At 41.4% G+C, this 26,953-nt stretch overlaps 2 protein-coding genes across 4 annotated transcripts in view; both read right to left on the bottom strand.

The window, feature by feature from the left end:
- The window catches only part of ALCAM (activated leukocyte cell adhesion molecule), a 184,566-nt gene extending 176,515 nt beyond the window's left edge, over positions 1–8,051 (bottom strand). For both annotated transcript variants that reach the window (XM_074362723.1, XM_074362732.1), the window contains exon 1: positions 7,481–8,051. In XM_074362723.1, coding sequence (XP_074218824.1) covers positions 7,481–7,553 — 73 coding nt within the window. In that variant the 5' untranslated portion in view covers positions 7,554–8,051. The remainder of the gene's footprint in view (positions 1–7,480) is intronic.
- A 9,072-nt stretch (positions 8,052–17,123) lies between these two features.
- Positions 17,124–21,955, bottom strand: LOC105062774 (uncharacterized). 2 transcript variants are annotated; one of them, XM_045512004.2, is made up of 3 exons: positions 21,285–21,955; positions 19,729–19,839; positions 17,124–17,637 (listed from the first exon to the last, which is right to left on the bottom strand). In XM_045512004.2, the coding sequence occupies exons 1-2, from the start codon at positions 21,704–21,706 to the stop codon at positions 19,830–19,832; spliced, it is 432 nt and encodes a 143-aa protein (XP_045367960.2). In that variant the 5' UTR covers positions 21,707–21,955; the 3' UTR covers positions 17,124–17,637; positions 19,729–19,829. The 2 variants fall into 2 exon arrangements, 1 of the variants encoding a protein (XP_045367960.2); XR_012506665.1 differs by lacking the exon at positions 21,285–21,955 and adding an exon at positions 21,074–21,257 and having other exon boundaries at positions 17,125–17,637.
- Positions 21,956–26,953: the final 4,998 nt, after the last annotated feature.

Raw genomic sequence — 26,953 nt, 5'->3', positions numbered from 1 at the left:
CTCAACTACCCAGTAACTAGTTTATTGCAGTATCCCCAGCACCAAGCACAATGCTTTGCACATATTGAACACTCAATAAATATTTATTGAATACTGTTATGTATGTTGAATGATTAATTGACAAGAGTTTTAATCTTGGATTGGTTAACAGTATGACTTTAGACAGGTAGCCAAGTAATTTTAAGGTTCTTCATAGCTCTGAAATCTTGAACCTATAGGTCTAAACATACATCAAACTAAGAACATTGTTGTCCCTAAAAATGGTGGTTAATTTTCTACCGAATTTTATGTAATATCTTAACCTGTCTTCATCTATCTCAGCTGTCAAGTAAAAGAACTGAACAAGATAAACACCTAAGTCACTTTCTCATTTTTCCAACAACCCCTCTTCTACTACATTTTAGTTTCTGATCATGAGTCACATGCCTTTAACCCTTCAACCTGTCTCTCCCTCTCTCTCTCCACACACACACACACACACACACACACACACACACACACACACACACTCAACTTTCCATGATTTCATTCCAGGGGAAGATAAGGTTTGAGCAGTAGGAAACAGTATTCTTCCTGCAACTGCTTGAGCCTCTATAATATTTCTTGCCCAAGGCTCTCAAAGAGGAGGGTGTAAATTATGAACATGGGGCTAAGGACGTGTAAGGGTCCTTGCTGCTGCCACATCCCTTACTAGTATTGTGAGAGGTAGACTGATGGCAAAAATAACCCTAACTCTCTCTCCTGGTCTTTCTCTACACCTTTTGCAAAGTCTTTTTAGCTCCTTCCATTCAGTAGATGGAGATGATTTCCCCACCCTCGAATTTGAGCTGGGCTTGGAACTTGTCTTAGCCAACAGCATGTGGCAGAAATGACAGTTCGCTGGAAAAAGACTTGCCCACTTCTGCTTTCTCTTGGAACCCAGCTTCCTTCAAGAGAACAAGCCTAGGGAAGCCTATTAGAAAATGGAGGGCCATGGAGAAGAGTTTGTTTTCCATGAACAACAACCAGTCAAATCCCAGAAGCAAAGCTGCCTAGGCTGACCCGCCCCAGACTACAGCAGAACGAAGGTATCAAGCTAAAATCAGAGAAGCACCGAACTGTCCAGACTAAATTGCTAACTTGCAAAATAATGAGCAACATAAAATGGCTGTTGTTTTAAAGCACTGTGCTTTGGAGTACTTTATTTTATGGCACAGTCAGCTAATACACCATGGTTCAAAATTTCAGTAAGAGTAGCTTAAACTTCTTTTTAGGTTGTTTGCTTGATTTGGACTTAGGTAAATTTTATACCCAGAAATCTCCCAACTATTAGAGAATATGCTGACAAGAATTTTAGCCACAGTGTCCAATGTCCTCTCCCTTCATTCCGTCCTATTAATAAAGACAAATCTATGGCATCCTTTACCTGTATGCTTAGAAAATACCCTCTCACCTTTCCTACCCCCATCCACTTTTGGAATTTTCTGAATACCTGAGACACTCAGAGACAGCTGATCCAAATAACATGTGGGTGCCCAATTAGGATAGTCAGTCTCCGCACCAACTGTCCTACCATATGTTGGCTGCCCCAAGTCAGGTCACCATATCTAACTGATAGAACTGTAGCTCATATGGACAAAAAGACTTGAGACCTTTCTTCAGTTTTATAGACATCCCTGGTAATTTATTTTAGATCTAAATTGATAGTGGAGCAACTGAGAAACCTCACTGAGGAACACAATGGGATTCGTGCAATTGGTTAAGAAATGATTTCAGGATCAAATTGAAATAGGCCTTCCCTAGATAATGCCATAGCTAAATACAGCTCCCAGGTGAATTTCAAACACCATTAGTCTCTTGGCATCTCAGGTGGATTTGGTTTCCATTCCAAACCATGGGATCTTTAATGTTCCACAGCTACTATGGTATTCTGGGTTTCAGAGTATAATCTCTTTTATACTTGACATTAAGGGGACACACAAAGCCCCTTTTTGATACTTCACAGTAGCTGATACTTAAATAAAAAAAAGATTAGAAATACGCAGTTTGTCAGGATAAGGAATGCATGTCTTGTAGTTAAGTATTCCAAGACAGACACATAGACAGTCAAGTCATTAAATAATTATGGTGACCATATAATTTGTCATCCAAACTGCCCTTTTGAGAGTGAAAAGGGTACCACTGATAAATGAATAAACCAGGCATAAACTGGGACTATCTTGGATATACCAAGATGAATGGTTCATGGAGTGGTAGAAAACAGAGCTTTAGAGGGGAAAAAAGTGGGGGAAGCAAGCCAGGGATGCTGGATACCCGTCTAATTTTTGATTAGTCTATTCTCCCACAGTTTAGTTTCATTATGTTGCAATATTATGAATTCCTAGAAGATCAGACAAAGTCACGTTCACTGAAGCACCTCAACTCAAAGTTGAATTATGTAATCCTTTGATTAGAAACTGTTTTGGATCGTGCACAACCCTGATTTCCCCTTGAATGGAATGGATAATTGAGAACTGACTGGATAAGTAAGAGAGGAAGCGCTAAAAGCTAATTTTATTCTTGGAACATACACTACAATAATGGGCTATGATAATAGGTTACCATAAAACAATTACGGAATACCACAGCACATTTGGAATTAGTCCGAGCTGAAATATATATGGTATTCTGTCCAATAAGGTTGGGAGGAAAGAATATAAATTTTGTGGTTTAAACAGAGGAATTAGCTGGATGAAAATATCAGTAACTCCAAATATATGATAATACTTTGTACACTATAGGGATACTTGTAGTTACTGGAGGATTTAACCTTATCAAATAGCCTATAATATCCTCTTCTTAAATAGAGAAGATTATTTTAGTCATGGCTTTGTTCTCCATAGGGAAGGGGAACTTCTGCCTTAACAAAAAAAGTACTGAGAATATAAATAGACATTTTTCTGGCCTTTTTCATTTTTTAATTTAAAATAAAAAGGAGTTGATATCCAAAAGTAATAATCAAATATTCATTCATCACCCACCACACCCAAGAAAACTTTCTTTAGCATTCCAGTGAGTTAGCTCACGTCTTAGTATGCCACATAGATTCATGTATAAGAAATAAAATGGGCCTTTGTGAAAACCTAACAGTGAGGAATAAAATTAACAATTTGAGAGGAATTCAAGTTTCTATGTAGACACACAGGCCCAGAGATCCTCTTTTATCATAGCCGCACTAATGTGGCTCTTCTGCATATTTGGGATATATATTGCATGTGTCTACTTGAGTTAATAGCTTCAGAGAGCTAGAACTCTTTGATGACGTTTTATGTGGAATAAATGGCCAGAGCAGAAAGAGGCGTGTTTGGGAATATAAAACAAGGTGATTATAAAGCATTTAAAATACTATGTGACAAAATGCTGCCATCTTACACTAAGTAATGCTGACAACTTAGTGCTGTTTTACAAAGTTTAGTTTAGTATCATGAAAACTTGAGGGAGGAAAAAAAGGAGAAAAAGGAAACATTTTTTGCCTGTTTTTAATAAAATGGTCAAAGTGATAATTAAGGGTAATAAATTAAAGAGTGTTATTCTATTGAGACTGCAATAGAAGTCTTAATTAATATAGCATGTTTTACTTGAAAAATTCAAATGCTGGGCAAGGAGTTACCAATCTCGCCAAAATCAGAACTATGCATTACATAGGGAGATAATTTTACAGATAATTCTACAGAATAGAAAAATAACTTTCCCAAGGTCACAACATTCTTTTATGGCACAGCTAAAAACTGAACACAGGAGTACTGATTCCAATACAAAGAATCTTCTGTTAACACTTAGGACTCTTAAAGTAGGTTTTTATTGATTTTCTTCTTTTTTAATAAGTCAACAGTAAACAAGCATTCCCTTTTAAATTTCTATTTTAAGAGAGAAGCTAGTTTGAATTTTTTAAAATGACAAAGTTTGGAATCTGGTCATGAAAGTATTTTGGATTTCTACAGATTTGAAAACAACTGAAAGCATTAGTATTTTCTATTGCCTTCTGTATTGCGCTTACAACCATGGAACAAATCAACTTCTTTGTTTAGGAACATTTTTAGGGCATACATATAAGGCTTTTTCACATGAACATATTAGCGTCAGCCATCACTTACATTTCATTCTAGGAACTATACACACAGTTTAAATAGAGCCAGGCTTCCAGAAGGGATGGCTTTTATTAAGCTTTTTTTTAAGACCTAAAACTCTTTCCGACTGTTGAGGTCTCTTTTCCCAGAAGAACAGGAGATTAATTCTCTCTGTATTATGTATATACATATATGTTTTTTAAATAGCCTTATTCAGGCCTGGAGGAGTAAACACAAGATACAATAAGTTTATAAAAGTAGGGGGAAAAGATGGAAACTAGCAATTGGGAGCCATTGACATTTCTCTAGGAATAGAATTTATATGAATTGTGTCTGTCCAGACTGTCTGAAAGCATTAGTAAAGTACAATTAAAAAATGACTGTGCCTTGCCTAAATGGGCTTTTTACCTTAGGTCATTAGAAACAGAATTTTGAGCTGGCAGAGCTCTCAGAGCAGAGCTCTGGTCCAGTTCATCCTTTCTCTTATACATGAGAATGCTGAAGCCCAAAATGGTGAAATGACTTGCTCAAGTGCCTGGAGGTATATGGTCCTGAACCAAAACTAGAAAAGCAGTTTACTGAAAATAGTGCCTCATTAAATTATAAATTGCTATTAGACTAAATAAATCATCAAGGAAAAAGCAATTTTGCTGACTACTAAGCAGTTTTCAGTTTTGAAATTATGAATTTTAAGACCCCACACCCGGTAGCCTGAAAGGGCATTATACGAATTGATGCTTTTCCCAAGGCCTATTGAGATAAACGGATACATTCCCAACATAACGTCTTACTGTGAAAAGAAAAAAAAAAAAAAGCTTTCAGTGCGTTTATGTCTCGGAACGAACCCTATAATATTAGTAACCAATTAAAAAATATTTCAGAGAGGGGTGCACACTGCTGACTCAAGAGAAGAAACAGTTAACCGCAGGGCCGCACCTCCTTGTTGTAAATAATCAAGGAAAGCCTTTTTTAAAGCAATACAAAATGTCACCACAGGCTGACGCTCTTTCTACAAGAATAATGAGATTCCTACTCCCTCGGATGCTAAGCATATACTTCATTGCCTTTATCTCCGAATTCAGGTTCCGTGGTTCACAGATATTCTCCCCCTCCCTTCAAAACAGGTAACATGCCATGGCTAAAATATGTCAATAACTATGTAGCGACTGCAGACCAAAGGACCTGAAGGGGCAGTTTCAAAAACTCTATTTTCACTATCAAAACTGCTCCGGAAATGAAGGGCTTGCAGGCAGGGCAGTCAGTCCCTTGGACTAAGCCAGCTACTGGCACTGCACCCCCACCGGGCTCAGCTTCGCAGAGGGCTCCGAAGGAGGCGCACTTGCCCTCCAGGACTTGAGTCCTGAGTCTCGACAGAGAGCTTTTAGTGCCATAATCCTGTCTTTTAAAACACACTGACCACGCACCGAGAACTTGGCGCACATGCCAGCCTGGTGAATTCAAGGAAACCGCTGATTTGAGGGTCTGAGGCTTCTGACCTCCAGATCGGCCGCGAGTTGGCGGCGGTGAGAGCGCGCTCTCCGGCTGGCTGAAAGCGCGCAGCTGGGTGCCGGCTAGAAACGTAAGCTGGCTGCGCCAAAAGAATCGCGGCGCAGATCTGAAAGCGGAACCTCTCCCTTTTTAGCAGTTACATGTGCGGAAAAACCTGTCCTCCGAGGTGGCCCGACTGAAAAGAAATTCCAGCACCGAAAAGGAAATCGGGCGTGTGCGTGTGGTCCCGGGGTGGGGGTGTAGGTAAGTCTACACTCTAAAAGTGGCGATGGGGTTGAACTGAAAACCAACTGTGGGCGTGTGGATCTTTGCATTTTACAAACTGCATCACCCTCAGTCTCCTTCCTCTCCCCTCCGCTCCAGAGTGCCCTTCCTTCCCACATCGGACACTGGAATCAAGAAAAAAGTGAAAATCCATACCGTGCCAAACCCAAGGGGGTCTCCCCTTCCCACCTCCCAGGTGTTCTCACCCCACCCCACCTGCTTTAAATCCGGTTCAACTCCCGTTTCACAGTCCCCGCCCCGGAATCGGAGATTTGTCACAGACGCCTCTTTCTCTAGCCTCAGAACAACAGCAGGTGAGCTCATTACCTCAACCAGAAATGTAACTTTAAAAAAGAGATCGGGAGGGGGCGGCCCCCGCCCCCGCGTGCCAGCACCACGAACACACAGCAGCGGCAGTTCACAAACACTAGGGCTCGAGCCCACAGCCCCACTCTGCCCCTTTTCCTCGAGAGATTCAGAGGCTTTCAAATCTCTTCCTTGACCTCAGCTAGTCAACAACTGAAGGGATGTGCAGAAATTAAAATACGAAAAGGAAGTGAGTTTTTCTTTCACGAAAACTAAAGAAAAGGTCAAGAGAACAAACAGAAGCCGAAATAACAGGAAGTAAGAGTTTTACTTGCAACCGTCTACGAGGGGCTAAACATCAAAACTTCAGAAGAAGAAAAATTTCCCCCCAAATCCTCAAGTCTAGCGAAAAATTAACCTGCTGCTCTGTCCAGTGACGGCGAGCACACATTATGCCCTGTTAGGACCCACTCGCGTCAGCCGCCCAGCAGGTCTAAGGATGACAACGCCAGGGGACGTCCCCAAGGGTGAGGAAAGGGATTCCCAGGCGAGATATATTAGTTGTAGGGGTTTTTGCCCTTTTTTTCTTCTGAGACTCGATACAGAACTAGAATTGAGGTTGAATCACAAGTCCTGAACAATCCACAACCCCCTCACTAAGGGCTCAAAAACCTGGCTGCGAATTCCAGTCCAGGCTGCGTTCTTTGCCGCCGCCACCCCTACCCTCACCACCCACACAGACAATGGGGGAGGGGGCGTCCAAACCAGATCTAAGCTTTAGGAGGTTTTTAAAGGGAGTGATTAAGGTCCTCCCTTTCTCTTCTATCCCTCGCACCCCTCCTTCACCTCATACCCAGGGGAAGTTACCAGGGGATTTATCAGGAAAAAGTGCGAGTTATTGCCTCTCAGAGCTAAGCGAAAGAAAAACTGCCCAGAGCGCAGTGACGTGGACTTTGATATTCAGAGACTGGAGGGACTGTCACAGGGCGAGAGCTCGCGCCCAGGAGGGAACCGTAGGGGGAGCCAGACGAATCCTGCCCGCGGGCCCCTGGAGCCCCGACCCCGGCCGCACCCAAACTTCCGGGAGATTTCAACCAGTGACCCCAGTCGCTGCCCGAACTTGAGCTAACCGGCCGAGCCCAAACGTGGGACACAGGTGAGGGAACCCAGGGCCAGCTCTGTGCCCGCACCGCCGTCCCCTGATCTCCCCCACGTTTCTGGGCGCACCGCCACGGGGGTGCAAGGCCCCGGCTGGGGACCTAGGAAACTGCCCCCGTCCCAGGTCGGCCTGGGGCTGCTTCGAGGCCCCTGCTCACCTGGCCTGAGGACTGCAGCGGAGATCAAGAGACAGATGACCAGACGGCAGGAGGGGGCCGCCTTCGATGCCATGTTCCTCCTCCTTTGGGGCCACCTTCAGAGTCCACGCAACAGGAGGGGGCGTCGTCCTCGGCCTCGCGCTGCCCGCGCGCTCGCGGGTCGGGACACAGGGGGCAGCGGCTTCTCCCAGACACACCGCCCCCTGGGCTGTGGCGCTGCACCTTCGGATCTCCGCGGGCCGCAACTTTCCACCGCGCAGTGCCCCAACTCCTCCTGCCTTCCCTTCAACACCCGCCCTTGGCCCCTGTGGCTGCTCCTCCCGGGACCGGCGACCCTCTCTTCCCGGGAGACACTTGAGTAAAGGTGGACGCTGTTCTTTTTAGCTGGTCTGTTATTTTCCTTCTCTTGGAATAATAATAATAATAATAATAATAATAATGGTAGTGTCAGTGTGCATAAAAAGCCCAGTGCTAGAAAGGAACCGCCGGGGGTGGCGACAGGGGGTGGCGACAGGTCCAGGCGGTCTCCTCAGGTGGCAGCGGCGGCGGCAGCGACAGCAGCGGCAGCGATAGCAGCGGCGCCAGCAGCGGTCTCTGAGCTGCTCTGACTGGAGAGACTGGAAGGCGTGTGTAAGCTGCCGCTCTCCTCCTCCCCTCGCCTCCTCCCTCTCTCCTCTCTCCTCCCCGCTTCCCAGGACGCAGAGCCAAGCGCAGGTGGTTGGAGCCGGATCCGCAGCCTAGAGGCGCTGCAAGACCGAGTCGGACACTGAGTCCAGCTCTGGAACTTCGCGGGGGAGATGCGTGCCGGCGTCTCACCGCCCCAGTGGGCGGGGCCTTCTCGTGGCACCGCCCCAGGGCCACGCCCGCCAATAGGGAGCAGACACTGGAGCAGCGCGCGCCGGCGGGGCCCCCGGTACTGACACTTCCCTGTGGCGTTGCCGTTGCCCTCGTGATACGGCCTCTCAGTTCACTCTGCCCACGCAGCTTAGCCGCGGTTGGAAAAGCCAAATTGCCCTTTTGCCCCCAGACGCCCATCCGCTGGCTAACTTCTCGGGGGTTTTTTGGCTGTGATACTGCAGCCTCCTTCTATAAAGAGTAGTGGGGCTGGGAGGTGGGGGTAGGGAGCTTGCCGGGGGCGCGCACTGATCAGGGCAAGAGCGAAGGAGGAAGGAAGGGACTGGAGGAGGTGACAAAGGTGGGAACTTGCCTCCTGGGAGTTAACAGGAACAGCTAGCTATTGGTTGGCGAGGGGCAGGTGGGGTATCCACGTACTAGGCTGATTCCCCCCCTACTCCCCCCACAGCCCCTTCTCTCACATACCTTCTTTTATAGGCAGACCACTTGATTCTACTGCCCAGTACCAAATAGAAAATGTTTACCCTTTCCCTGGGGAAATTAAATCGGAAATTTCTAGATCATACTTCGTCACACGGATTTTCCCAGTGTCTACAAAAGCCAGAAACGTGTGTCTCTTTTATTTTGAATTAAGCGGCAATTTTCAGTTACAAACAGTAAATCCTCAGGTTACGCAGATTAAAAGCCAAGCTCCTCCTTGTCCGTTCCAGAAAGCCAGGCATCCCAGCAGATGGACAGGCTTCTCTGGCAATTTCTAAAGACTGAACCACCTCCCAGGCGGAACATCGGGACGCTGTGTCTCTTTCAGATCAGGCGGAGAGCGCGAAGGAGTATTTTCCTCTAGAACACCCGGGTGGAGCTATCGGAGCCCTAAGTGGCTCTAAATTAGGGACATGGGATCACAACTCTCATCCACCAAGCATAATAAAATCTTGGTCCCAGAACCACTTCGCCAGGGCATTAAATAGCCTTCCGTGCATCACAGGGTCACCCCTGTGTGAGGCCAGTTTCCAGCAGAGAATGCCAACTAGTAATCGTCATATACTGTGCTTTCATCAGAAGGCTTCGAGTCACCAGCTAGATTGGAGTGAGGGACCTGGCAGCAGGAGAAGTAATAAAACAAGGGCGCGCGCGCGCGCGCACACACACACACACACACACAGACACACACACACACACAGACACACACACACTGGTCTTTGAATTTTTTTATCTTTTCATGCTGGAGACTATTAAGCTCCGTCTTCCGCTGTGGTTTTTTCCGAAAGCCTGCTAGTCTTGTCCTCCCGGTTCTCCTTACATTACGTTAACAGTATTCTAGGGTAGAGCTCTTATATTTTTCCTCTCAAAATAAGTAGTTTCTCCCGCTTGATTTTAACGTTAACGTTTCATTTGCATCTTCTGAACCAACAGGAAGGCTAATGCTACAGGCAAATGCCTTTTAATTCAGTATTCCATGAGCTAAATTTGGCTGAATTGCTAGCATTCCTATGGGATTCTGTAGAATTCCTTTAGGGAATTGTTTTTCTTTTAACAGTGGCTCTAAGTAGCTTGTATTTGAACCAATCATCCTAACTATGTATTTAACCTGGACCCCCCCCCCCCACTAACTCTGTCTATCTGATCCCTTTTATTTTGGGGTAGGAGTTAACACAGCATGATTGTTAAAAAGTAGAGCTGCAAAAGGTACACTCTGATTTTGGGCTTTGATATTTACCAGCTGTGTAATTTTGGTGAACTCAACATAAGGCTCAGTTTCCTTACTTGTAAAAGTGGTAACAATAGTGCCAGCCTCCTGAGATTTCTGTGAGGATTAAACAAGATCACACAAATAACTGGCTAGATACAGTAGAAGGAGCTTGGGCTTTGGGGAGTAATCAGAGTCTAGTTAAAAATCTCTGCTCTGCATTCAGCAGGTGACCTTGAGCAAAACTCAGTCTCTTATAATCAAAGTGTGGTAATCCATCACAGTACCACCTTCAAAGATGTGCAGCTAAATTGAAATGATATACATTCTATGAATTAAGTATATTATACATCCACATATTTAGGACAAATATGATTGTATGTAAGTTGCTTCCAGAATTCCTTTTAGAGAGGAATTGGTCCTTGTACGAGAAAATGCCTTAAAAAGACACTAGGAGCAGTAACTCCAAAAGCCACTAGTGACATATAGGTAGACCACAAAAGTGATGGTGCAACTACTCTGTAATAAACAATATAATAAAAATAAAATGAAGAATTACAAAATAACAGAAATAAGAATGAAGAGAGGGATGCTGAGAAAAGAAGGGACAAGGACTAAGCAATACAATTATGAGTTTAGAAATGGTGGAAACCCTTCAAATAGCTTATAAATAATCAGTTACAGTTATTGGACAGTTACTAGAAATTAGGTTATTCTAAGCAATTTATATGAATTAATGGAATAATTTCCCCTCAAAAGAACCCTCTGAGGTAGATGCTATTATCATCTTCATTCTACTCATGAAGAAACTGAAGCCCAGAGACATGAAGTAAATTTCCCAAGGTCACACAGTGATTCATAGTGATAGTAAAAAGTAATGCCTTCTACTTAAAGCACTTTGATGTTAGAGCTTCATTTCTATCACTATCCATTTTGCTAATCAGAAATATCTAACAGTAAATTTATGACTTTCCTTTTGGTTGGGAGGGGTTTGATTTAAACATAAATTCCTTTATCTTTCCCAAACTTTAATAAAGCCCCACTTCTCAAATACATTTTCCTTGAGGAGATTAATAAGGCAGTGCACCCTATCTGCATGAGCCAGGTTCAGTGCATGTGAAATGATGACAAGAACATTTCTAGACTGAAATAATTTAGAGTAAGAGCTCAGAGTCAGAAATCATCTTGAGGTGTAAACTCCACAAAACAATGTAGTTGAGAGAGTATTTGTCTTTCAAAATCTAGGGAATGGGAGATTGGATTCACCTTACCTGGTTCTTAACTGGAGGATATTTTCTAGCTGCATCCGGATCACAATCGCTTTTCTTACAACTGAGAATACATAGTATTCCAATGATATTTACCAGTTTAGTCATGCATCAGAGCATCATAATGAGTGCTTCTTATTGCAAGAAATAAAATGAATAATGTTCAACCAGAGAAAAACATATTTCTTGTTACCTGAAACATGAGAAGTGTTTTGCATTTCCAATATAAAAGAATTCACCATCAATCAGGACAGTATTCTCAAAGTAGTGACATAGCACAGCAGGCAACTTCCCTACTTAGAAACTGTTGAAATCAGAACTCAGGACCCCAGAGGCTCAGGCTGGGAACCTTTGCCCTATCTGTACTAACCCATCAGTATGTGAAAACAGGTGAGGCAGATGAGGCATTTGAAGAGTTGAGGTGATTTTTTCTTCTGATTAGTGGAAACAATTTCCCACTGGAGATGAAATTTCCCAAAGATGGTTTTGGAGGCTGGTGACATTTGTTCTTTACCACCTTTATCATAGTATTTTCTGTGCCTCCCTAGTTTTTGAACAAAATGTGTATGCAATTCAAGAGCAGGCAACGAATCTGATTCACTTTCTTCCCCTCTTCCCCACCCCCCCCCATGGATGATTACACATTTCTAGCCAATACTTTTGTAAATACACTGGTTACTCTATAAGTATTTATGTATGAATGATAAGGTGTGAGAAAGAGTTCTTCTTTATAAAACATAGATCTCGAAACATAACAGGGAGAGTGAAATAAGGAGATGAAATGTGTTTCCACTGGGTCTTCAGTGATTGGACTGGTGTGATTCTGGTATCAATTCCAGCGTGTGGGTTTTTTCTCACACCACCAAGCACTTCTTGGACACCAGCTGGATGTTCACAATTAAACTCAGTTTTGACAGTATCTACCTGGTGATAGCATCAACCAGATGGAAGAGAAACACAGGGGAAGGAGAATACACACACTCTCCCCAAATTGCCACGTGTTCACCAACCTGGAAGCTCTTGGGATCCAGTCCTTTCAGGTTTTAATGGAGACTTCATTATGTAGACATTGCTGATTACATTCTTGGCCACTGGTGATTGAACTCAGTTTCTAGCCCCTCTCCCCTCCCAGGAGGTCCAGAAATGGGACTAAAAGTTTCACCCACTAATCACACAGTTGGATTTCCTGGCAACCAGGCCTCATCCTTAGGTGACCTAGGGGCTTTCCAAAAGTCACCGCACTAACATAACAAAAGATATTTTTATCACTCTCCTTACTTAGGAAATTCCAAAGGTTTTAGGAGCTCTGTGTCAGGAATGAAGTCAAAATCAGATATTATATTTCTTAGTATAACTTACAATATCACAACTAGTCTGACTAAAGTTTAGGAAAGGCAAATAGAATGAGTCAAGTCCTAGTCACTACAGTGAAAACTTTCAAATATAAACTGAGGAAACAATCTACAGAACAAGAGAGTGAAAAAATCCATTTGCCAGATCAATGAGAATAAAAGAAAAAGAGCCATGCTGAGAATAGAAGCCTGACTAGTAAAGGTTTTGAGTGACCGGGCAGGGGACAGTAAGGGCCTTGCCTAGTGCACTGATGAAAAAAATCGAAATTAAGGGCTAAGTGGCATTTATATTAAGTCTAGGAATATATAACTATTTTCAAAAGGCACAAGGATTACACAGGTATAGATAACAGATGTGTTTTATTTCTGGACCCTAAGGTTTTTAAGTCAATGATTCCTAGAATGACTCTAGATATGGACTGGAGGGCAGATGCTCCCAAGAAATATTCCCTTGAATTTTATTGTTGAACTTAAATTGTTAGTAATAATATCAGTTATCACTTCAACAAGATTTTGCAGCTCACATCTTCAACAGCATTGGCTAATAAAGCCATATGACTGGAGCTCAGGAGGGCAGAAACTTTCAAAGCTTATGGTAAACATTATGTTCTTATTTCAGACTGTAGCGCGCTCAATGTCTGGGTACAAAGAGAAATTCATAGCTATTTCAGTCAAAGTAGAAATCCACTTAGTCATTTTCCTTCCTGTCTTAGACATGAGAAATGGAGAATGAATCTGGCTAAGCTCTTTTACTATGAAATCTACACCCTAACTATAAAATAGATGCCAAAAACTCTCAGTGTATTAAACACTCAAAATTCATCAGTGATTTCAGTAGGTACATTAAATGTACTCAAAAATTATAACAGTCTGGGTTCACCCTGCAACTTGAGAGTTCCTTTTCAGAGATCTCTATGTGTTTTCAACTTTTAACAGTTATTTCAGTTTTCAGTAAGCAGAAAATGACTCACTGTGGTTATTCAAATGTTTGATACCTTAAAGGAAATTGCAACTTGATTACATCTCAAGAAGTTCTCCAGAGTTCTCTCTACTTGTTTTGTCATGTATCTGCTAGCCATTATGATCTATGATACTTTCATTCAGGAGTTTGAGGTGGATATATAGTGACTGTAGAAATATGAAAACAATGCATATTTGATTTTCTAAAACAAACAAATCATCATGGATTTAATGGACTTCTGAAAGCCAAATTAATAAAATACTAACTAGGCCCAGGCTATCTATACTCTTTCTCCTTAAAATAAGTAAGATAGTTGAATTTACAGGAAAGTATTAAGAAGAAATTCTTGCATAAATGTATAACCCCTAAAGAGTGATATTAATTAGCAAAAAGAAAAAAAGATTAATAACACTGAATGAAGTCTCATTGATTATGTAATATACAAAAGAATCTTAGAATTTTAATGTTTCCCAGAGCTTGTAAGTAATGTAAATGAAAAGTTTTCAATCTTTATTGAAATACAAAACTTTTTCTTCTAATGTAGCCTTACTCTAAAGTCCAATTTCCCAGAGCTTGTAAGTAATGTAAATGAAAAGTTTTCAATCTTTATTGAAATACAAAACTTTTTCTTCTAATGTAGCCTTACTCTAAAGTCCAATTTGCTACTTCCCCTTTGTCTGACCCATTCAAACCACAGCAGTCTCCTCACTATTCCTAAATATACCTTCCATATTCCCACATCAGGGCCTTTCCGCTTGTTGTCTCTAATCCTTAGAACTCGTTTCCCCAGTTACTAGTGTAGCTTACTACATCACCTCTTTCAAGGTATTTGTTCAAATATTACCTTCTCATCAAAGCTTTCCATGAACAACTGTTTAAAATTTCAACCCCTAACCCCAGCCCTCCTTATCTCCCTTTCCTTCTACAGTCTTTTCTCCATCAACTCTATCACTATATAACATAATAGATATTTAACTTAAGTATCTTGGATATGGTCTGCCCCCCTCGACTAGATTGAAAGCTCAATGAGGGCAGAAACGTGTGTCTGTTTTATTCTTTACTATCTGCCTAGAATAGACAGACACATTAGTAGTCACACCATGCTAGTTGATGAATGAGTTCATCAATTCATGAATACTTGAATGAATAATATATTATTTTGTAAGGTAATTAATAAACTGATGCAAGTAGGGCTCTTTTGGCTGAAGTTTGATATGCAGCCTGAAGGTTTCACTTCCTCCTTTAGACACTTTAAAGCTTTTCAGCATTCAGCACCAGTCTAGCTATATCATATGACAGATGAGGTAATTGAGGTCCCAGGACCCAGAAGACTTAACCAACATTTACACAGGTATGGGTACCACTCTTGCTTAAATGCAAATGGACCACTTTCTGGTAGAGTAAATAAACAAGATACTCTGTAATGTTTTAGTCAAATTCTCATAATAATAATAAGAAGAAAAAATTGGATGCATATTAGACATTATTAATCAATATTTAAATACAGTGTATTTATCCAGACTCTTTTCAGAACAAACATTCTTAATAATGTTCTGCATCACATTTCACTAAGGCATGATTATGGATGCAGTATCAATATTGCAAAGTCTGCAGAGGTGGTTCAGTACTCAAGATTTTAAGCCTCAGTGTTCTTTATGCTTTGTTCTTTACAGGGTGGATTTGGCAAAATTATAATTCAAAGCAATTCCACAAACATAGATGATTCATAACCTGTTCAGCTAACAGCGCTATAGGACAAATATTTGATTTAATTTAATGTCCAGCATTTTAACATTACACGGAGGTGTTTAATGTGTTTACTTTTCTTTGTAAGGGCAAAAAATTCACTTAGTAATTGTAACCTCAAGGTGAAAAGCTTATGAGAAAATACAGTACGTTTTAAAAGAGCTATATAAGCCAGTGCATAAAAAGATTTATTAGCATGTACATACTTTCAGTGAAATCACCAGAATCTGTGATGGGTTCTAGCTGGCAGGGAGGTAGGTTAAATGATGTTTGGCTATTGCTTCTAGTTTTGAAATTCGGTTAAAACTAGTTAATTGATACATTTCTACAGGAAAATGATTTGCCTTTTTATGGAGAATGACAACCAGGTTATAGAGTGATGCACACTGTCCAAGACTGCTTAACACATCAAGTGAGAAGAGAGTCCCCAAAGAGCAGAACTCTCCATTATTTTTCCTAGACTCAAGGATATTTCAAAAGACAGCAAGGGCCATGGTTATTTCTCAGATTTTTTTCAGGGCTGAGTCAAATCTTGAGTTCAGGATTAAACAAACTCTAAATTCAACCTTTAAAGGCAAAGGCATGTCAAGGGCACCTTGAAGTGTGAATAGCGGGGGAATCATACTCATTTAGCCTGACTGAGAAGAAGAGCCTGGGTTACTCCACACCAGTAACTGAATCATCTCACTTCTGCCCTCATACCATCTTCAACTTCTGGGATCTTCCCAGAGAGTCTAAGAAAAATTCCCAAATTACTCTATCTTGAGATGATTTTCCACCATCCGCTTGAATTCCTGCCATGAAATCTAAAATGTGAAGACTATTTTTCTAGTGCTGATTTGTCTTCTCCTTTCTTTGCTTCCCAACTTAGCACCTTGTCTTTGGCTTCTTCTGTGAAGGCTCAGTGTTTCCAGTCAAATAATAAAGCCATGACAATTTATGAAAGAAGGAATGAATGTACTGTGGTCTGTGTGCCAATGAAAGAGATGTTTCAAGAGCGATGAGTTACCGGTCAGAAAAACAAAATAACAATATGTCAGCATATCTTAGAATATAGGCTAAAAGGGAATTTATTTCTTGGTATTTCCCCCATCTGCTTTTTTTTTTTTTGTTTTTAGGCTGGGAGACATTATTTTCATAATCCTAGTCAACCAGCAAGAGTTTGTCATCACATAGGGGAAATTTTTACTAAGGTTTAGTAATGGTCAGGATACTTTCAACTGAAAGTGACAAAAACCCAGTCCAAATAGCTTAATCAAAAAAAAAAAAAAAAAAAGAGGGGGGACTCACGGGTTTAAGTGACTGGGAATCCCCAAAGAGTGTCTATTTTTCAGTATGGCATCATTGAAACAATTGAGCAAAGTCATCAAGGTGCTTTGTCCTTTCCTCATACTTCAGCTCTGCATGCCTTTGCCTGTCTCTGACTGTTTTCTCGATTTTCTCTGCTGCAGAACAGCTCCCTCCCTGCTGAAAAGATCTTTACCTCAGACCTAAGCCTATATTCACAGAGACGGAAATCCTAAAGGGAGAGATATACTCCCACTCTTGGGAAAGTTTGATTGGCTTTGCCCATCTCCTGAATAATTTCTGTGAATAAGAAGATCCAGGACCACAACTGGCCAGGCCAGAGTCGTTTGCCCCACCTGCATCCAGAGGGCAGGTGGGCATCATACTTTTCAGTACCTCAGAATCGCAGGGATGTGGGCCATTCCCCAAGGAGCAAACAAACAAACAAACAAAATCTATGGTAGAAATCTACTTCATTTCCTTTATGTTATTTTTTAATTGGTTCTTAGGACCAATTTGCTTTCTATCCAGACTTTGTACAACAAGTCTTTTTGATTATCAAGGGGAAAAAACAGAAACATTCTGCAACATAGGAAACCTAATCTTATTTTCATCCTTGCTTCTTTGAAAGGGCTAGATTACTGGCACAAAGGGAAAACAGGCATTATTTGCAGGTACTAGCTAATGTTATTTTCTTCTCATAATCCGATGCACTCTCTAATGATGTGGGGAAAAGGGAAGCGCTGGTGTTGGTCTGTGCTTAGCAGGATGTGAAATCAAGTGACAAAATAAATATTCTGAGAGATTTGCAAGTATATTTAGTTCCCCTGAATACAAGGTCAATATAACATACATTCAGACAGTCTGCCGAACAAGCAGGTATTTCCTCAGGGCTTCTTTTGAAGGTGAGCACAGAGTAACTCTTTTCAACTTTATTGTCCATATATTTGCTAAGGCTCATTTTCCATCAATTTATCACCATCTTCAGTCTGCTGTTGTCCCTGCCATAAAGAAAGAAAAAAGTAGATAAATAGCAGAAATTCATATTGGCCAATCTTTTTGATTCCTCTAGCTTCAATTTCAGTCTTTTAAGTATATTTTCAGGTTTGGCAATTATTGGGACAAGTGCCTGGAGAAAGTTTTAGATGAAATAAATCAACACGTGGTCTTTTTTTCAAGCAAATTGCCATCGCCCAGGAATGCTGATTTTAAGCAAGTAATTGCCCCCAGCCAATCCTAAATCACATTTTCTATTTAATCTAACCACAATTAGCTCAACCTATCTACCTTCTTTGAATAAAACTAGACTAATCCCCATTCCAGCCTTCATGTATTACTCCTTCTTTTTCCAAGAATTACTCCAAATTTCTTCCATTTCTCTTCTAACACGCTGCCTGAGCTTCTCCTCCTCGGTGGTACAGCAGGAGGCTGAAGGCTCTCCAGGGCTGCTCGTGCACATCACTTCTCTATGCTGCCTTCAGTGATGTCACACTGGCAGCTAGAAATCGCAACTGTGCAATTATTTACATGCTGTGGAAATCAGAAATTGGCAAACACTACAAATCAGAGCTGTTTTTGTTTCTGATTTTGAGAGCTGGTTGTTAAACTACTAGCACACTACTGCTGTCCATGGAACTGACTTGAGTGTTCACCAAGCACTCTAATAATGCTTAAGAGCTTGAGTTCAGTGTCAGATAAACTGGAGCTTGGGTTATGGCTCGTTGATCTAGTAGTTATGTGACACTGAGCAAGTTATTTCGCCTGTCTAAGTCAGCTTTCTTAAGTAAAATAATACATGTGAAGGCCATGGTGTAGGAAAGTGCTGAATAGCAGTAGCTGTTTCTTCAACAGCCCTTGATCCTTCATGTGTATACCTTTCAAAGTTTTGATTAGCTAGGTTTCTGGCTGTATGTTGTTGTATTTGCTTTTTTATTCACTGTAAAAACCCCATCTTAGGAAGGATCATCAGAGTATATAACTTAGTGTGTTTGGTAGACAGTGAATTCACAATAAATGCTACTTCAGGACATATTCGTAGAGTAGGCACTCAGATGGTCAGGAATGTGTGCCCAGTGATGCTTGAGAGAACTAGGTCAAGAATAAGGATGTCTAAATTTCAACCTCAGACCATAGCATACAAAACTGCAAGAACCCCTGGATCAAACACTTCTAGTTTTTAATCCCAGTTCTGCCTCTGATTATCTCTGCAGACTTCATCAAGTTACTGACCTCAGCTTCCTTATCTGCTACGTGGACGAAAGAGTAGCTTTGTACTACCTTCAAAATTTAGGAGAGTCAAATGTATTAAAGGATGCTAAATGTGTGGACAATAGTCTCTAAACAAAAGGTGGCTATTACCATTCTTCCACTAGTGATTGTGGAGTTTAATCTTCCTAAACTTCATAGACTTTAACTATATCTATGAAAGTAAGAGGGCTAATTTGGTGCTCTCTCACGAGGCCTTTTTATTTTAAATAAAATTCTTTGTGCCTTAAGCCCTTCATTCTCGAAACTGATAGAAGATTTAATGCCATTATTCTTTGGTGAACAAAATCTCTCCTTTCCAATTTCACTACCTCTAGCCCAGGCCCCCACCATCTGTACAGCAGCTTTCCAACCAGTCACCCTAGCACCTAGCTCCACTCTTCATTCTCCCTGTGGTCATCTTAAGACTGACAGATGCACACATTTGATTATGTCACCCTCTATCTTTAAAATCTCTGCTGGAGTCATTTTACCTACAAGATGAAAGCTAAACTTCCTAGCAAGAGCTAGACATTTCTGCCCCTAGTTTCATATTTGCCCATCTTAGTTTCATAGCACAACACTCTGTCATGAACACAAGGCTTCAGTCAGGTTGAACACACTGTTTCCTAAACATACCCTGGCAGCCTTTCCCACTTGTTCATTACATCTGTGGTTGCCTCAGCCTAAAATGCACCAATCACTCCAACCCTTTGTTTTCCTGGGATACTCTCACTCATATTTCAAGACCCACCTCCCATGTCAAGTAGTCTTTTAAGAAGAATTTCTTAATTCCCTGGGCAGTATTAGTCATGCTGTCTCTGTATTTCTACAGCACTAGCACTTACCTCTTTGAATTGTATTTATCTGTTTACAAGTCTGGCTCCTACACTGGAGCAGTGACTCCTCAGCAGTGATGTGCCACAAGTCTGGAGTCAGGCTGTCTGGTTTATAAACCCCTGCACCAACACATAGTAAATATATAAGCTTGAGAAAGCTACTCAACTTCTGTAATTGCCAGTTCTCTCACCTATAAAATAGAATGTTCCATTATCAGGTTCCTCATAATAATTAAAAGAGAAAATGCATGTAAAGCTCCTACCTGTATGCCTGGCTTATATTCAGGGCTCAATAACTCTCTGAATATTATAAAAGGTGATGTTGATGATGATGACAGAGGAGATAGGAGAGGAGTGATGAAAAAGAAACCTCACTTATTTTTTCAATCCCTGGACCATTTCCCAGAACCTGGCATCTAGTAAGTACTCAGTGCATGTTTGTTGAATGAATAGTTGTACAGCACAGCTAAAATGACAGATACCAGCTCTTTTCTCAACTTTGAGTCCACAATGTTGAATTAGTTTTTAAGATGCCATAGATTGAGGAGGAAGGAGACGGGAGAAGGGGAGAAAAAGGATGGTAGGGGAAAGAGAAGGGAAGTACTGTGTTCAGTGTGCAGAGAGCAGCTCTTTGCAGCTTTGTCTAAAGCATTTCTATTATTGTTAGTATTAGGAACTGAGACAGGTTTAAAAAGAAAACAAAGGAGTAAAGCAGTGAGGATTCCCAGTCTAGAGAACAGACCCCCAGTAGGCACCACTTGGGTGTAAGGGCAGTTAAAGCAAATTACTTTGATGTGCTCTGAGAGCCTCGAGGGCAAAACAGCAACCCAGCGAGGGGTTGGAATGCAAGGGTCTTGGAATGAAAACAAGGAGGCCGGCAGGGAAGGCCCACTTGACTTCGAAACCCCTGGACTCAAAGGAATGGAACGTCGAGAGTGGAAGTTCAGGTTTGAGGAGGAGTATAGTCTGGAGGTACTGAACGGGTTAAAACAAAACCAAAACCAAACCCTGATACGCAAGACATGAAAACCGAGAAATATTCATTCAATTAGCCCAAAAGGCAGGCCAGGAATTAGACTAGGGATGCTGTGGGATTGGGATACCAGAAAATAAAGTAGGGAAGGAGAAAAACCAAGGAGGTGGAGAGAGAAGCAGTTTCAAAGAAGAAAACAATGCTCTCGTTCCCACTAAATGTTGGATGCTCCCCAGACCAGGGAAACGACTGATTCCCTTCTGCGTTCGGGAGAGAAAACAACAAACAAAAACAGAAATAGAAACAGAAACAAATAGGGGTGCTTTCGTTTTCTCTCCCTCCTGCCTTCCTCCGACCGTGCTCTTCTTACAGCCTGCGCACCAAGGTTCTCCCCCGCGGTCCACGGCCCCGCATCCTTCCGGGCCCCCAGCAGCAGGCCCATTCTCCAGACACAAGTTGGGTTTGGTCCTGAGAAGGCACAGGCCAGGAAGCTGACCCGGTTTTTTCTCCCTCTCGTTTTTTCTCTCCTCCCCTCCGCTCCCCCGGGTCCCTCCGCCCCCCGGGTCCCTCCGCCCTTCTCTCCAGCTGTCACCTGCCCCTCCCTGCCCAAGCCCTGGCCGAGCCCGCGGCCGCAGGAGGGCCGGCGGATGTGCCCGGAGAGTTGGCAGGATCCCAAAGGGAACCGTCGCTCTTCCTCTTCAGCAAACCACTGTCTTTCGGAGTGGAAACTGATTTCCATGGCCCAGGACCGTCTTGTCTACCACCCTCGGGACAGACACCGCGCGTGGTCCCTGGCTCCTGACTCGGGATCCGACACGCCCGGCTGGCCGCGCCTTGTCCCCCGCTGCCCCGAGAGGCTGGAGCACTGCCAGTCCCCCGGTTTGGGTCGCGTGGTTCCTGCCTGTCACAGAAGACATCGTGGTCAAGGTGTGGTCCCTTGCAATCCTCCCGGGGTTCCGTTCGTCTAGATGAAGGGCCGCAGCCTGACTCCTTGGTCAGAAGCCGCTGATTCATCGTTTCCGGCAAATGGGTTGACTGATACACAGAGAGAAAAGAACGCCACAAACATGTTAAACAAAATAAGCAAGAACATGCTTATGTCTTGTCATTATCATTGGCAAAAAGAAGTCCAAGGTTTTCCCAAATTTTTGCCAGTGAGCCCCTCCCTAGTAGTCCTACTGCCCCCATAGACACTCATTATAAATGACTGTATATTCCACAGAATGTCTTGAAATGATGATTGTACCTAAATAAACACCTGGACCTACCCAGAATAAATACTGCTGTTTTTACTAGAAGGAATTCCTCAGCAACGAAAAATGTGTAATTTCTGGAAGGTTACAACGTGAATTCTCCTCCGGAAACCGGAGACAGGATTGTGAACTAGCCAATACAGCTGACCTCGTTGCTGAAATGAAAGGCCCTTCATGTCTTAGGGGTGTTGGGGGACTGATTTATATTTAGTTGACAATGCTGATCTTGGCATAATTGATACATAGAAAGTTATTGAATTGATGTGTGAAAGAAAATCATAAGAAATCCTACAGCAATATCTGAAAGAGAGCATTTAATTCTCTGTCACTCAAGAAAAAGGAACAGTTCAGCTTTCAAAATGTATCTACATTCTACAGTCAGCCAATAAAACATAATCCCCACTCAGGCAATTAGAGGAGAGCTTGGGGTTGCTGTTGGGATTCTGAGCTTGGTTAAAGCAAATAAAATACTGTAGAAGGAACGGAATCAAACTTGTTGAAACTTGGATTTGCAGAAATATAAGGTAGCTTGGAGAAGATGAATTCAGGTGGAAAATGACCTTTCTATTATGTTCAGGAAGGCATTAGAGTGTCAGGAGAAATGTTGGAAAGGAGATTTATTACCATAAGCACAGTTGACAAGTTCCATTTTGTTGAGTATCTTGGATGGAGGAAGGAAACCAGCATTTCAGGAGGTGATTAAAAAAAAGCTCTGAAGAGAGTGTTCAGTAATGCAAGGAGACCTGAGTTGGGGAGGAATATACTGCTCTCTGTCTGCTGAGAGGCTCCTGAGAGACTTAGAGGCCCCCGTTCCACCACAGACTTGCCTAGTCCTTGTCTGAATATTTGTGCTAGATGGCTTACATGAGATATGAGATGGGCTGGATACAACATGGGGGGTGTGTGTGTACCTGTGTATATTTGTATGTGTGCAAGTATATTTGTATCTATCTCTCTCTATATATATTCAGAGATGAGGAGATGAGGAGGGGATTTTCAAAAATATAAATCATTTTTTGTAGTAAAGTGAAGTCACACGTATATATTGTTTTTCATTTTGAAGGCCACATTCGAGATGTGCACATGCCTCACGTGGCCTAGAGGGCTAATGTTAGGATTCCCATTTTAAAGATGAGGAATTGAAGATAAAAGAAGGGAAGTGATTTTTCTGGATGTCTTTTTCACTTTGCTATGAAACCTTTCACAGTGTTTGTGATTCATAAGCACAAATTTTAAACCTACATGGGGCCCCAGCACGTCCTCTTTTCTTGAGCATTTTCCCACTCTCCTTCTTAGTTTGAATATTTAGGTAATATCTGATCAAAATTTTCAACAAGTCTCCATGTTCACTTCCTATTTTTTTCCCTTGCTTTGTTTTCTCCTTAGCACTCTGACTCTTTAACACATCTTAAATTTTACAGATTCGTCTTGCTTTTTTCATGTGCTTTTCTGCTCCAGGGATTACACTCTGTGAAGACACAGAATTATTTTGATGGGTGAGGTGGAGATTTTATATATATATTTTTTCTGCTGTATCCTTAGTGCCAAGAAAAGTGCCCAGCAAACAGAAGGTGCTAGATAAATGTTTGTTGAATAAATGAATGTGCACATACATGAATGGAGGAAGGCTTGAAAATAGTCTATTTACATCCAATTAGCATCTATCTGCTGCTGCTTTTTTGTTAGGGACGGATGCTAATTAATAACCTATAGGAAAAATAATGAAATCAAGCTCACTGGACATGACGTGGAGATGATATTTTGTATTTGTTTGCCTTAGTTCTTTCTGACTTTCCATGAAATGTGGTGTTTGGAACCTCACTTCAGATGGCCAAATCCTGCCTCTGTTATGACAGGGAAATTTCTGGTATGTTTTCTGTCTTTGCTGCCTTGTACTCTGCCTTCACCTTTCTCTCGTGTGTGCACAATCCTCAGGAAATGCCCCCTGCCTTCCTCCAGCCAGGAATGTGTTTTTCCTGGACCAGTGCCTTTTACTTAGGATCTTTCCAAATTTTTCCCTCCCTCATTAAATTTTATCTACCACTTTTTTCCATTCCCCCTGGTGTCTACTTTCCCTACTGTTTTATACTTCCTAGGTAATACATTTGTATTTTGTAACAATTAAGTAGACTTAGAATTACAAGACCACATAATACAGCTTCTCTCCTAGTGAACCAAATCCTTTCTATAGCTTGACAAATGTGAGTGAGAACTCAGTTTCTGGATGTAAGACAGATGTGCTTTCTGCCTTTCATGAATTATGTGATTTGGGGCAAATTACTTAACCTCTCTAAGCTTTGGACCCTTCATTTAAGAATGATGACAAAATAGATCTCATCTCCCAGGGCCACTGTGAGTATTAAGTAGAATATGCAGGGGCAGCACATCAAATAATTCCTTGTCAGTAGTAACCACTAATAAATAGTAGCTATTCCTAGTAACAACATCCCTGATAAATGGTCTTCCAGACTCCATTTCAATGCCATCAGTGTTGGGAGAGAGATCGCTACTTTCCTGAATTAATCTGTTCTTTTTGGAGCTACACTGTGCACCTCCTGTAAAGATCCTTTTTAATTAGCCTAAACCTCATCCCTCATAGCTTCCATCTGTAGTCTCTCGTATTTACTTGGAGAAGCATAAAGGAGGTGTGGACTGTTATGGTCTGAATGTCTGTATCCTCCTCACCCCCAGTTTATATGTTGAAGCCCTAACCCTCAGTGTGATGGTATTTGGGGGCAGGGCTTTTGGGAGGTAATTAAACATAGATGAGGTCATGAGAGTGGTTCCCTCATGATGGATTAGTGCCCTGAAAAAAAGAAGAAGAGACAAGCGGACTTTCCAGGAGCATGCACTGATGAAAGGGCATGTGAACACACGGCAAAATGCCAGTCATTACAAACCAGGAAGAGAGCCCTCACCAAAAACCATATCTACTTGGGCACCTTGGGCTTGGGCTTTCCAGCGTCTGGAATTGTGAGAAATAAACATCTGTTGTTTAAGTCACCCAGTCTATGGTGTTTTGCTATAGCATCCTGAGCTAAGATATGTGCCCTCTTATTCATAAATTTTAAAAAAATTTCTAAACACAGTTATTATAGCCTATCTTTATCTTCTCCATTTCAAACTAAGATTTTCCAGTTCCTTCAACTGCTGTTCATCTGTAATGATTTTTCACTCTACCACCAACTGCCTGTTCATGAAAACGTCTAGTTTACCTATATGCCTCTTCAAGAGATGCACCAGAAAGACATGCAATAGCCTAATTATTATCTAACTAGTATCAATTAGGGGAGATATTATCTCACAGGTCTGACAGTCTATTCTTTATTTTTCTTTTTATTATTTACTTTTTTAATTGAAGTATAGTCAGTTACAATGTGTCAATTTCTGGTGTACAGCACAATGTCCCTGTCATGCATATACATACATATATTCATTTTCATATTCTTTTTCATTAAAGGTTATTATAAGATATTGAATATAGTTCCCTGTGCTATACATAAGATTTTTTAAAATCTGTTTTTATATATAGTGGCTAACATTTGCAAATCTCAAACTCCCAAATTCATCCCTTCTCACCCCCTTTCTCCTGGTAACCATAAGATTGTTTACTATGTCTGGGAGCCTGTTTCTGTTTTGTAGATGAGTTCATTAGTGTCCTCTTTTTTCTTTTTTTAAGATTCCACATATGAGTGATATCATATGGTATTTTTCTTTCTCTTTCTGGCTAACTTTACTTAGAATGACAATCTCTAGGTCCATCCATGTTGCTGCATGGCATTATTTTATTCTTTTTATGACTCAGTAGTATTCCGTTGTATAAGTATATTCCAACTTCTTTATCCAGTCATCTGTTGATGGACATTTAGGTTGTTTCCATTATGTGGCTATTGTATATAGTGCTGCTATGAACATTGGGGTGCATGTATCTTTTTGAATTAGAGTTCACTCTGGAATATATGCTCAGGAGTGCGTTTGCTGAATCATATGGTAAGTCTATTTTCAGTTTTTTGAGGAATCTCCATACGGTTTTCCATAATGGCTGCACCAAACTACATTTCCACCAACAGTGTAGGAGGCTTCCCTTTTCTCCACACCCTCTCCAGCATTTATTGTTTGTGGACTTTTGAATGATGGCCATTCTGACTGATGTGAGGTGATACCTCATTATAGTTTTGATTTGAATTTCTCTTATAATTGGCTATATTGAACATTTTTCATGTATCTATTGGCCATTTGTATGGGCATTCTATTCTTTTCCTTTGAGTTTTTTGTGTGGGGGAGGGTAGGTAATTAGGTATATTTATTTATTTATTTATAGAGGAAGTACTGGGGATTGAACCCAGGACCTTGTGCATGCTAAGCATGTGCTCTACCACTTGAGCTATATTCTCCCCTCTAGGCATTATATTCTTGATGGAGGCTATCTCATTAGATTCCTTGGCAACCATGCCACACAGTTGGAGGCATGTCTATCTTGCCAAACACAAGGTAGGAACAGAGTAAGATCTCTGGGTCCTTTTCACATGAAGTACTGATAATCCAGGTCTAGCCTGTTCTGTACATGAGTAACTAAGAGTGTGTCTAACTGCAGGGTTTAATATTTATTTCTATTAAGTCACGCTAAAGGAACTTCTGGACACAGTGCCTTCGACCTATTGTTCCCAACCTTTTCTTTTCCTTTTCAGTACACATTAATGATGATATTCACATGAAAGACAAATGCCCATGGGCACACCCATGCTTATTTAAAATTTCTATCTGTTGGTTTTAACTCCACCCTTTACTATTCTGTACAAAAGAGCATATCAGAACTTGAGTGAGTGAACCACATGACTAAATGTAAAAAGCAATAGCCTAAAGCTTTTAGAAGATTACATAGGCTAATCTTCATGATACTAGGAAAGAAAATAATTATTTATACAATATCAAAAAGAAAGAGAGAAAGCATAAATAATAAAGGAAGAATTTGAGACATTTAACTTCCTTAAATAAATCAACAATCCCC

This window comes from Camelus bactrianus, chromosome 1, assembly GCF_048773025.1.
Source record: "Camelus bactrianus isolate YW-2024 breed Bactrian camel chromosome 1, ASM4877302v1, whole genome shotgun sequence".
In the NCBI taxonomy this organism is placed as follows: domain Eukaryota; kingdom Metazoa; phylum Chordata; class Mammalia; order Artiodactyla; family Camelidae; genus Camelus; species Camelus bactrianus.
This window is presented reverse-complemented; position numbering and strand designations above follow the sequence as displayed.

Bases quoted from the DNA above. Each gene is read 5' to 3' on its own strand.
- LOC105062774 (XM_045512004.2), bottom strand. From the start codon at position 21,706: ATGAATCAGCGGCTTCTGACCAAGGAGTCAGGCTGCGGCCCTTCATCT.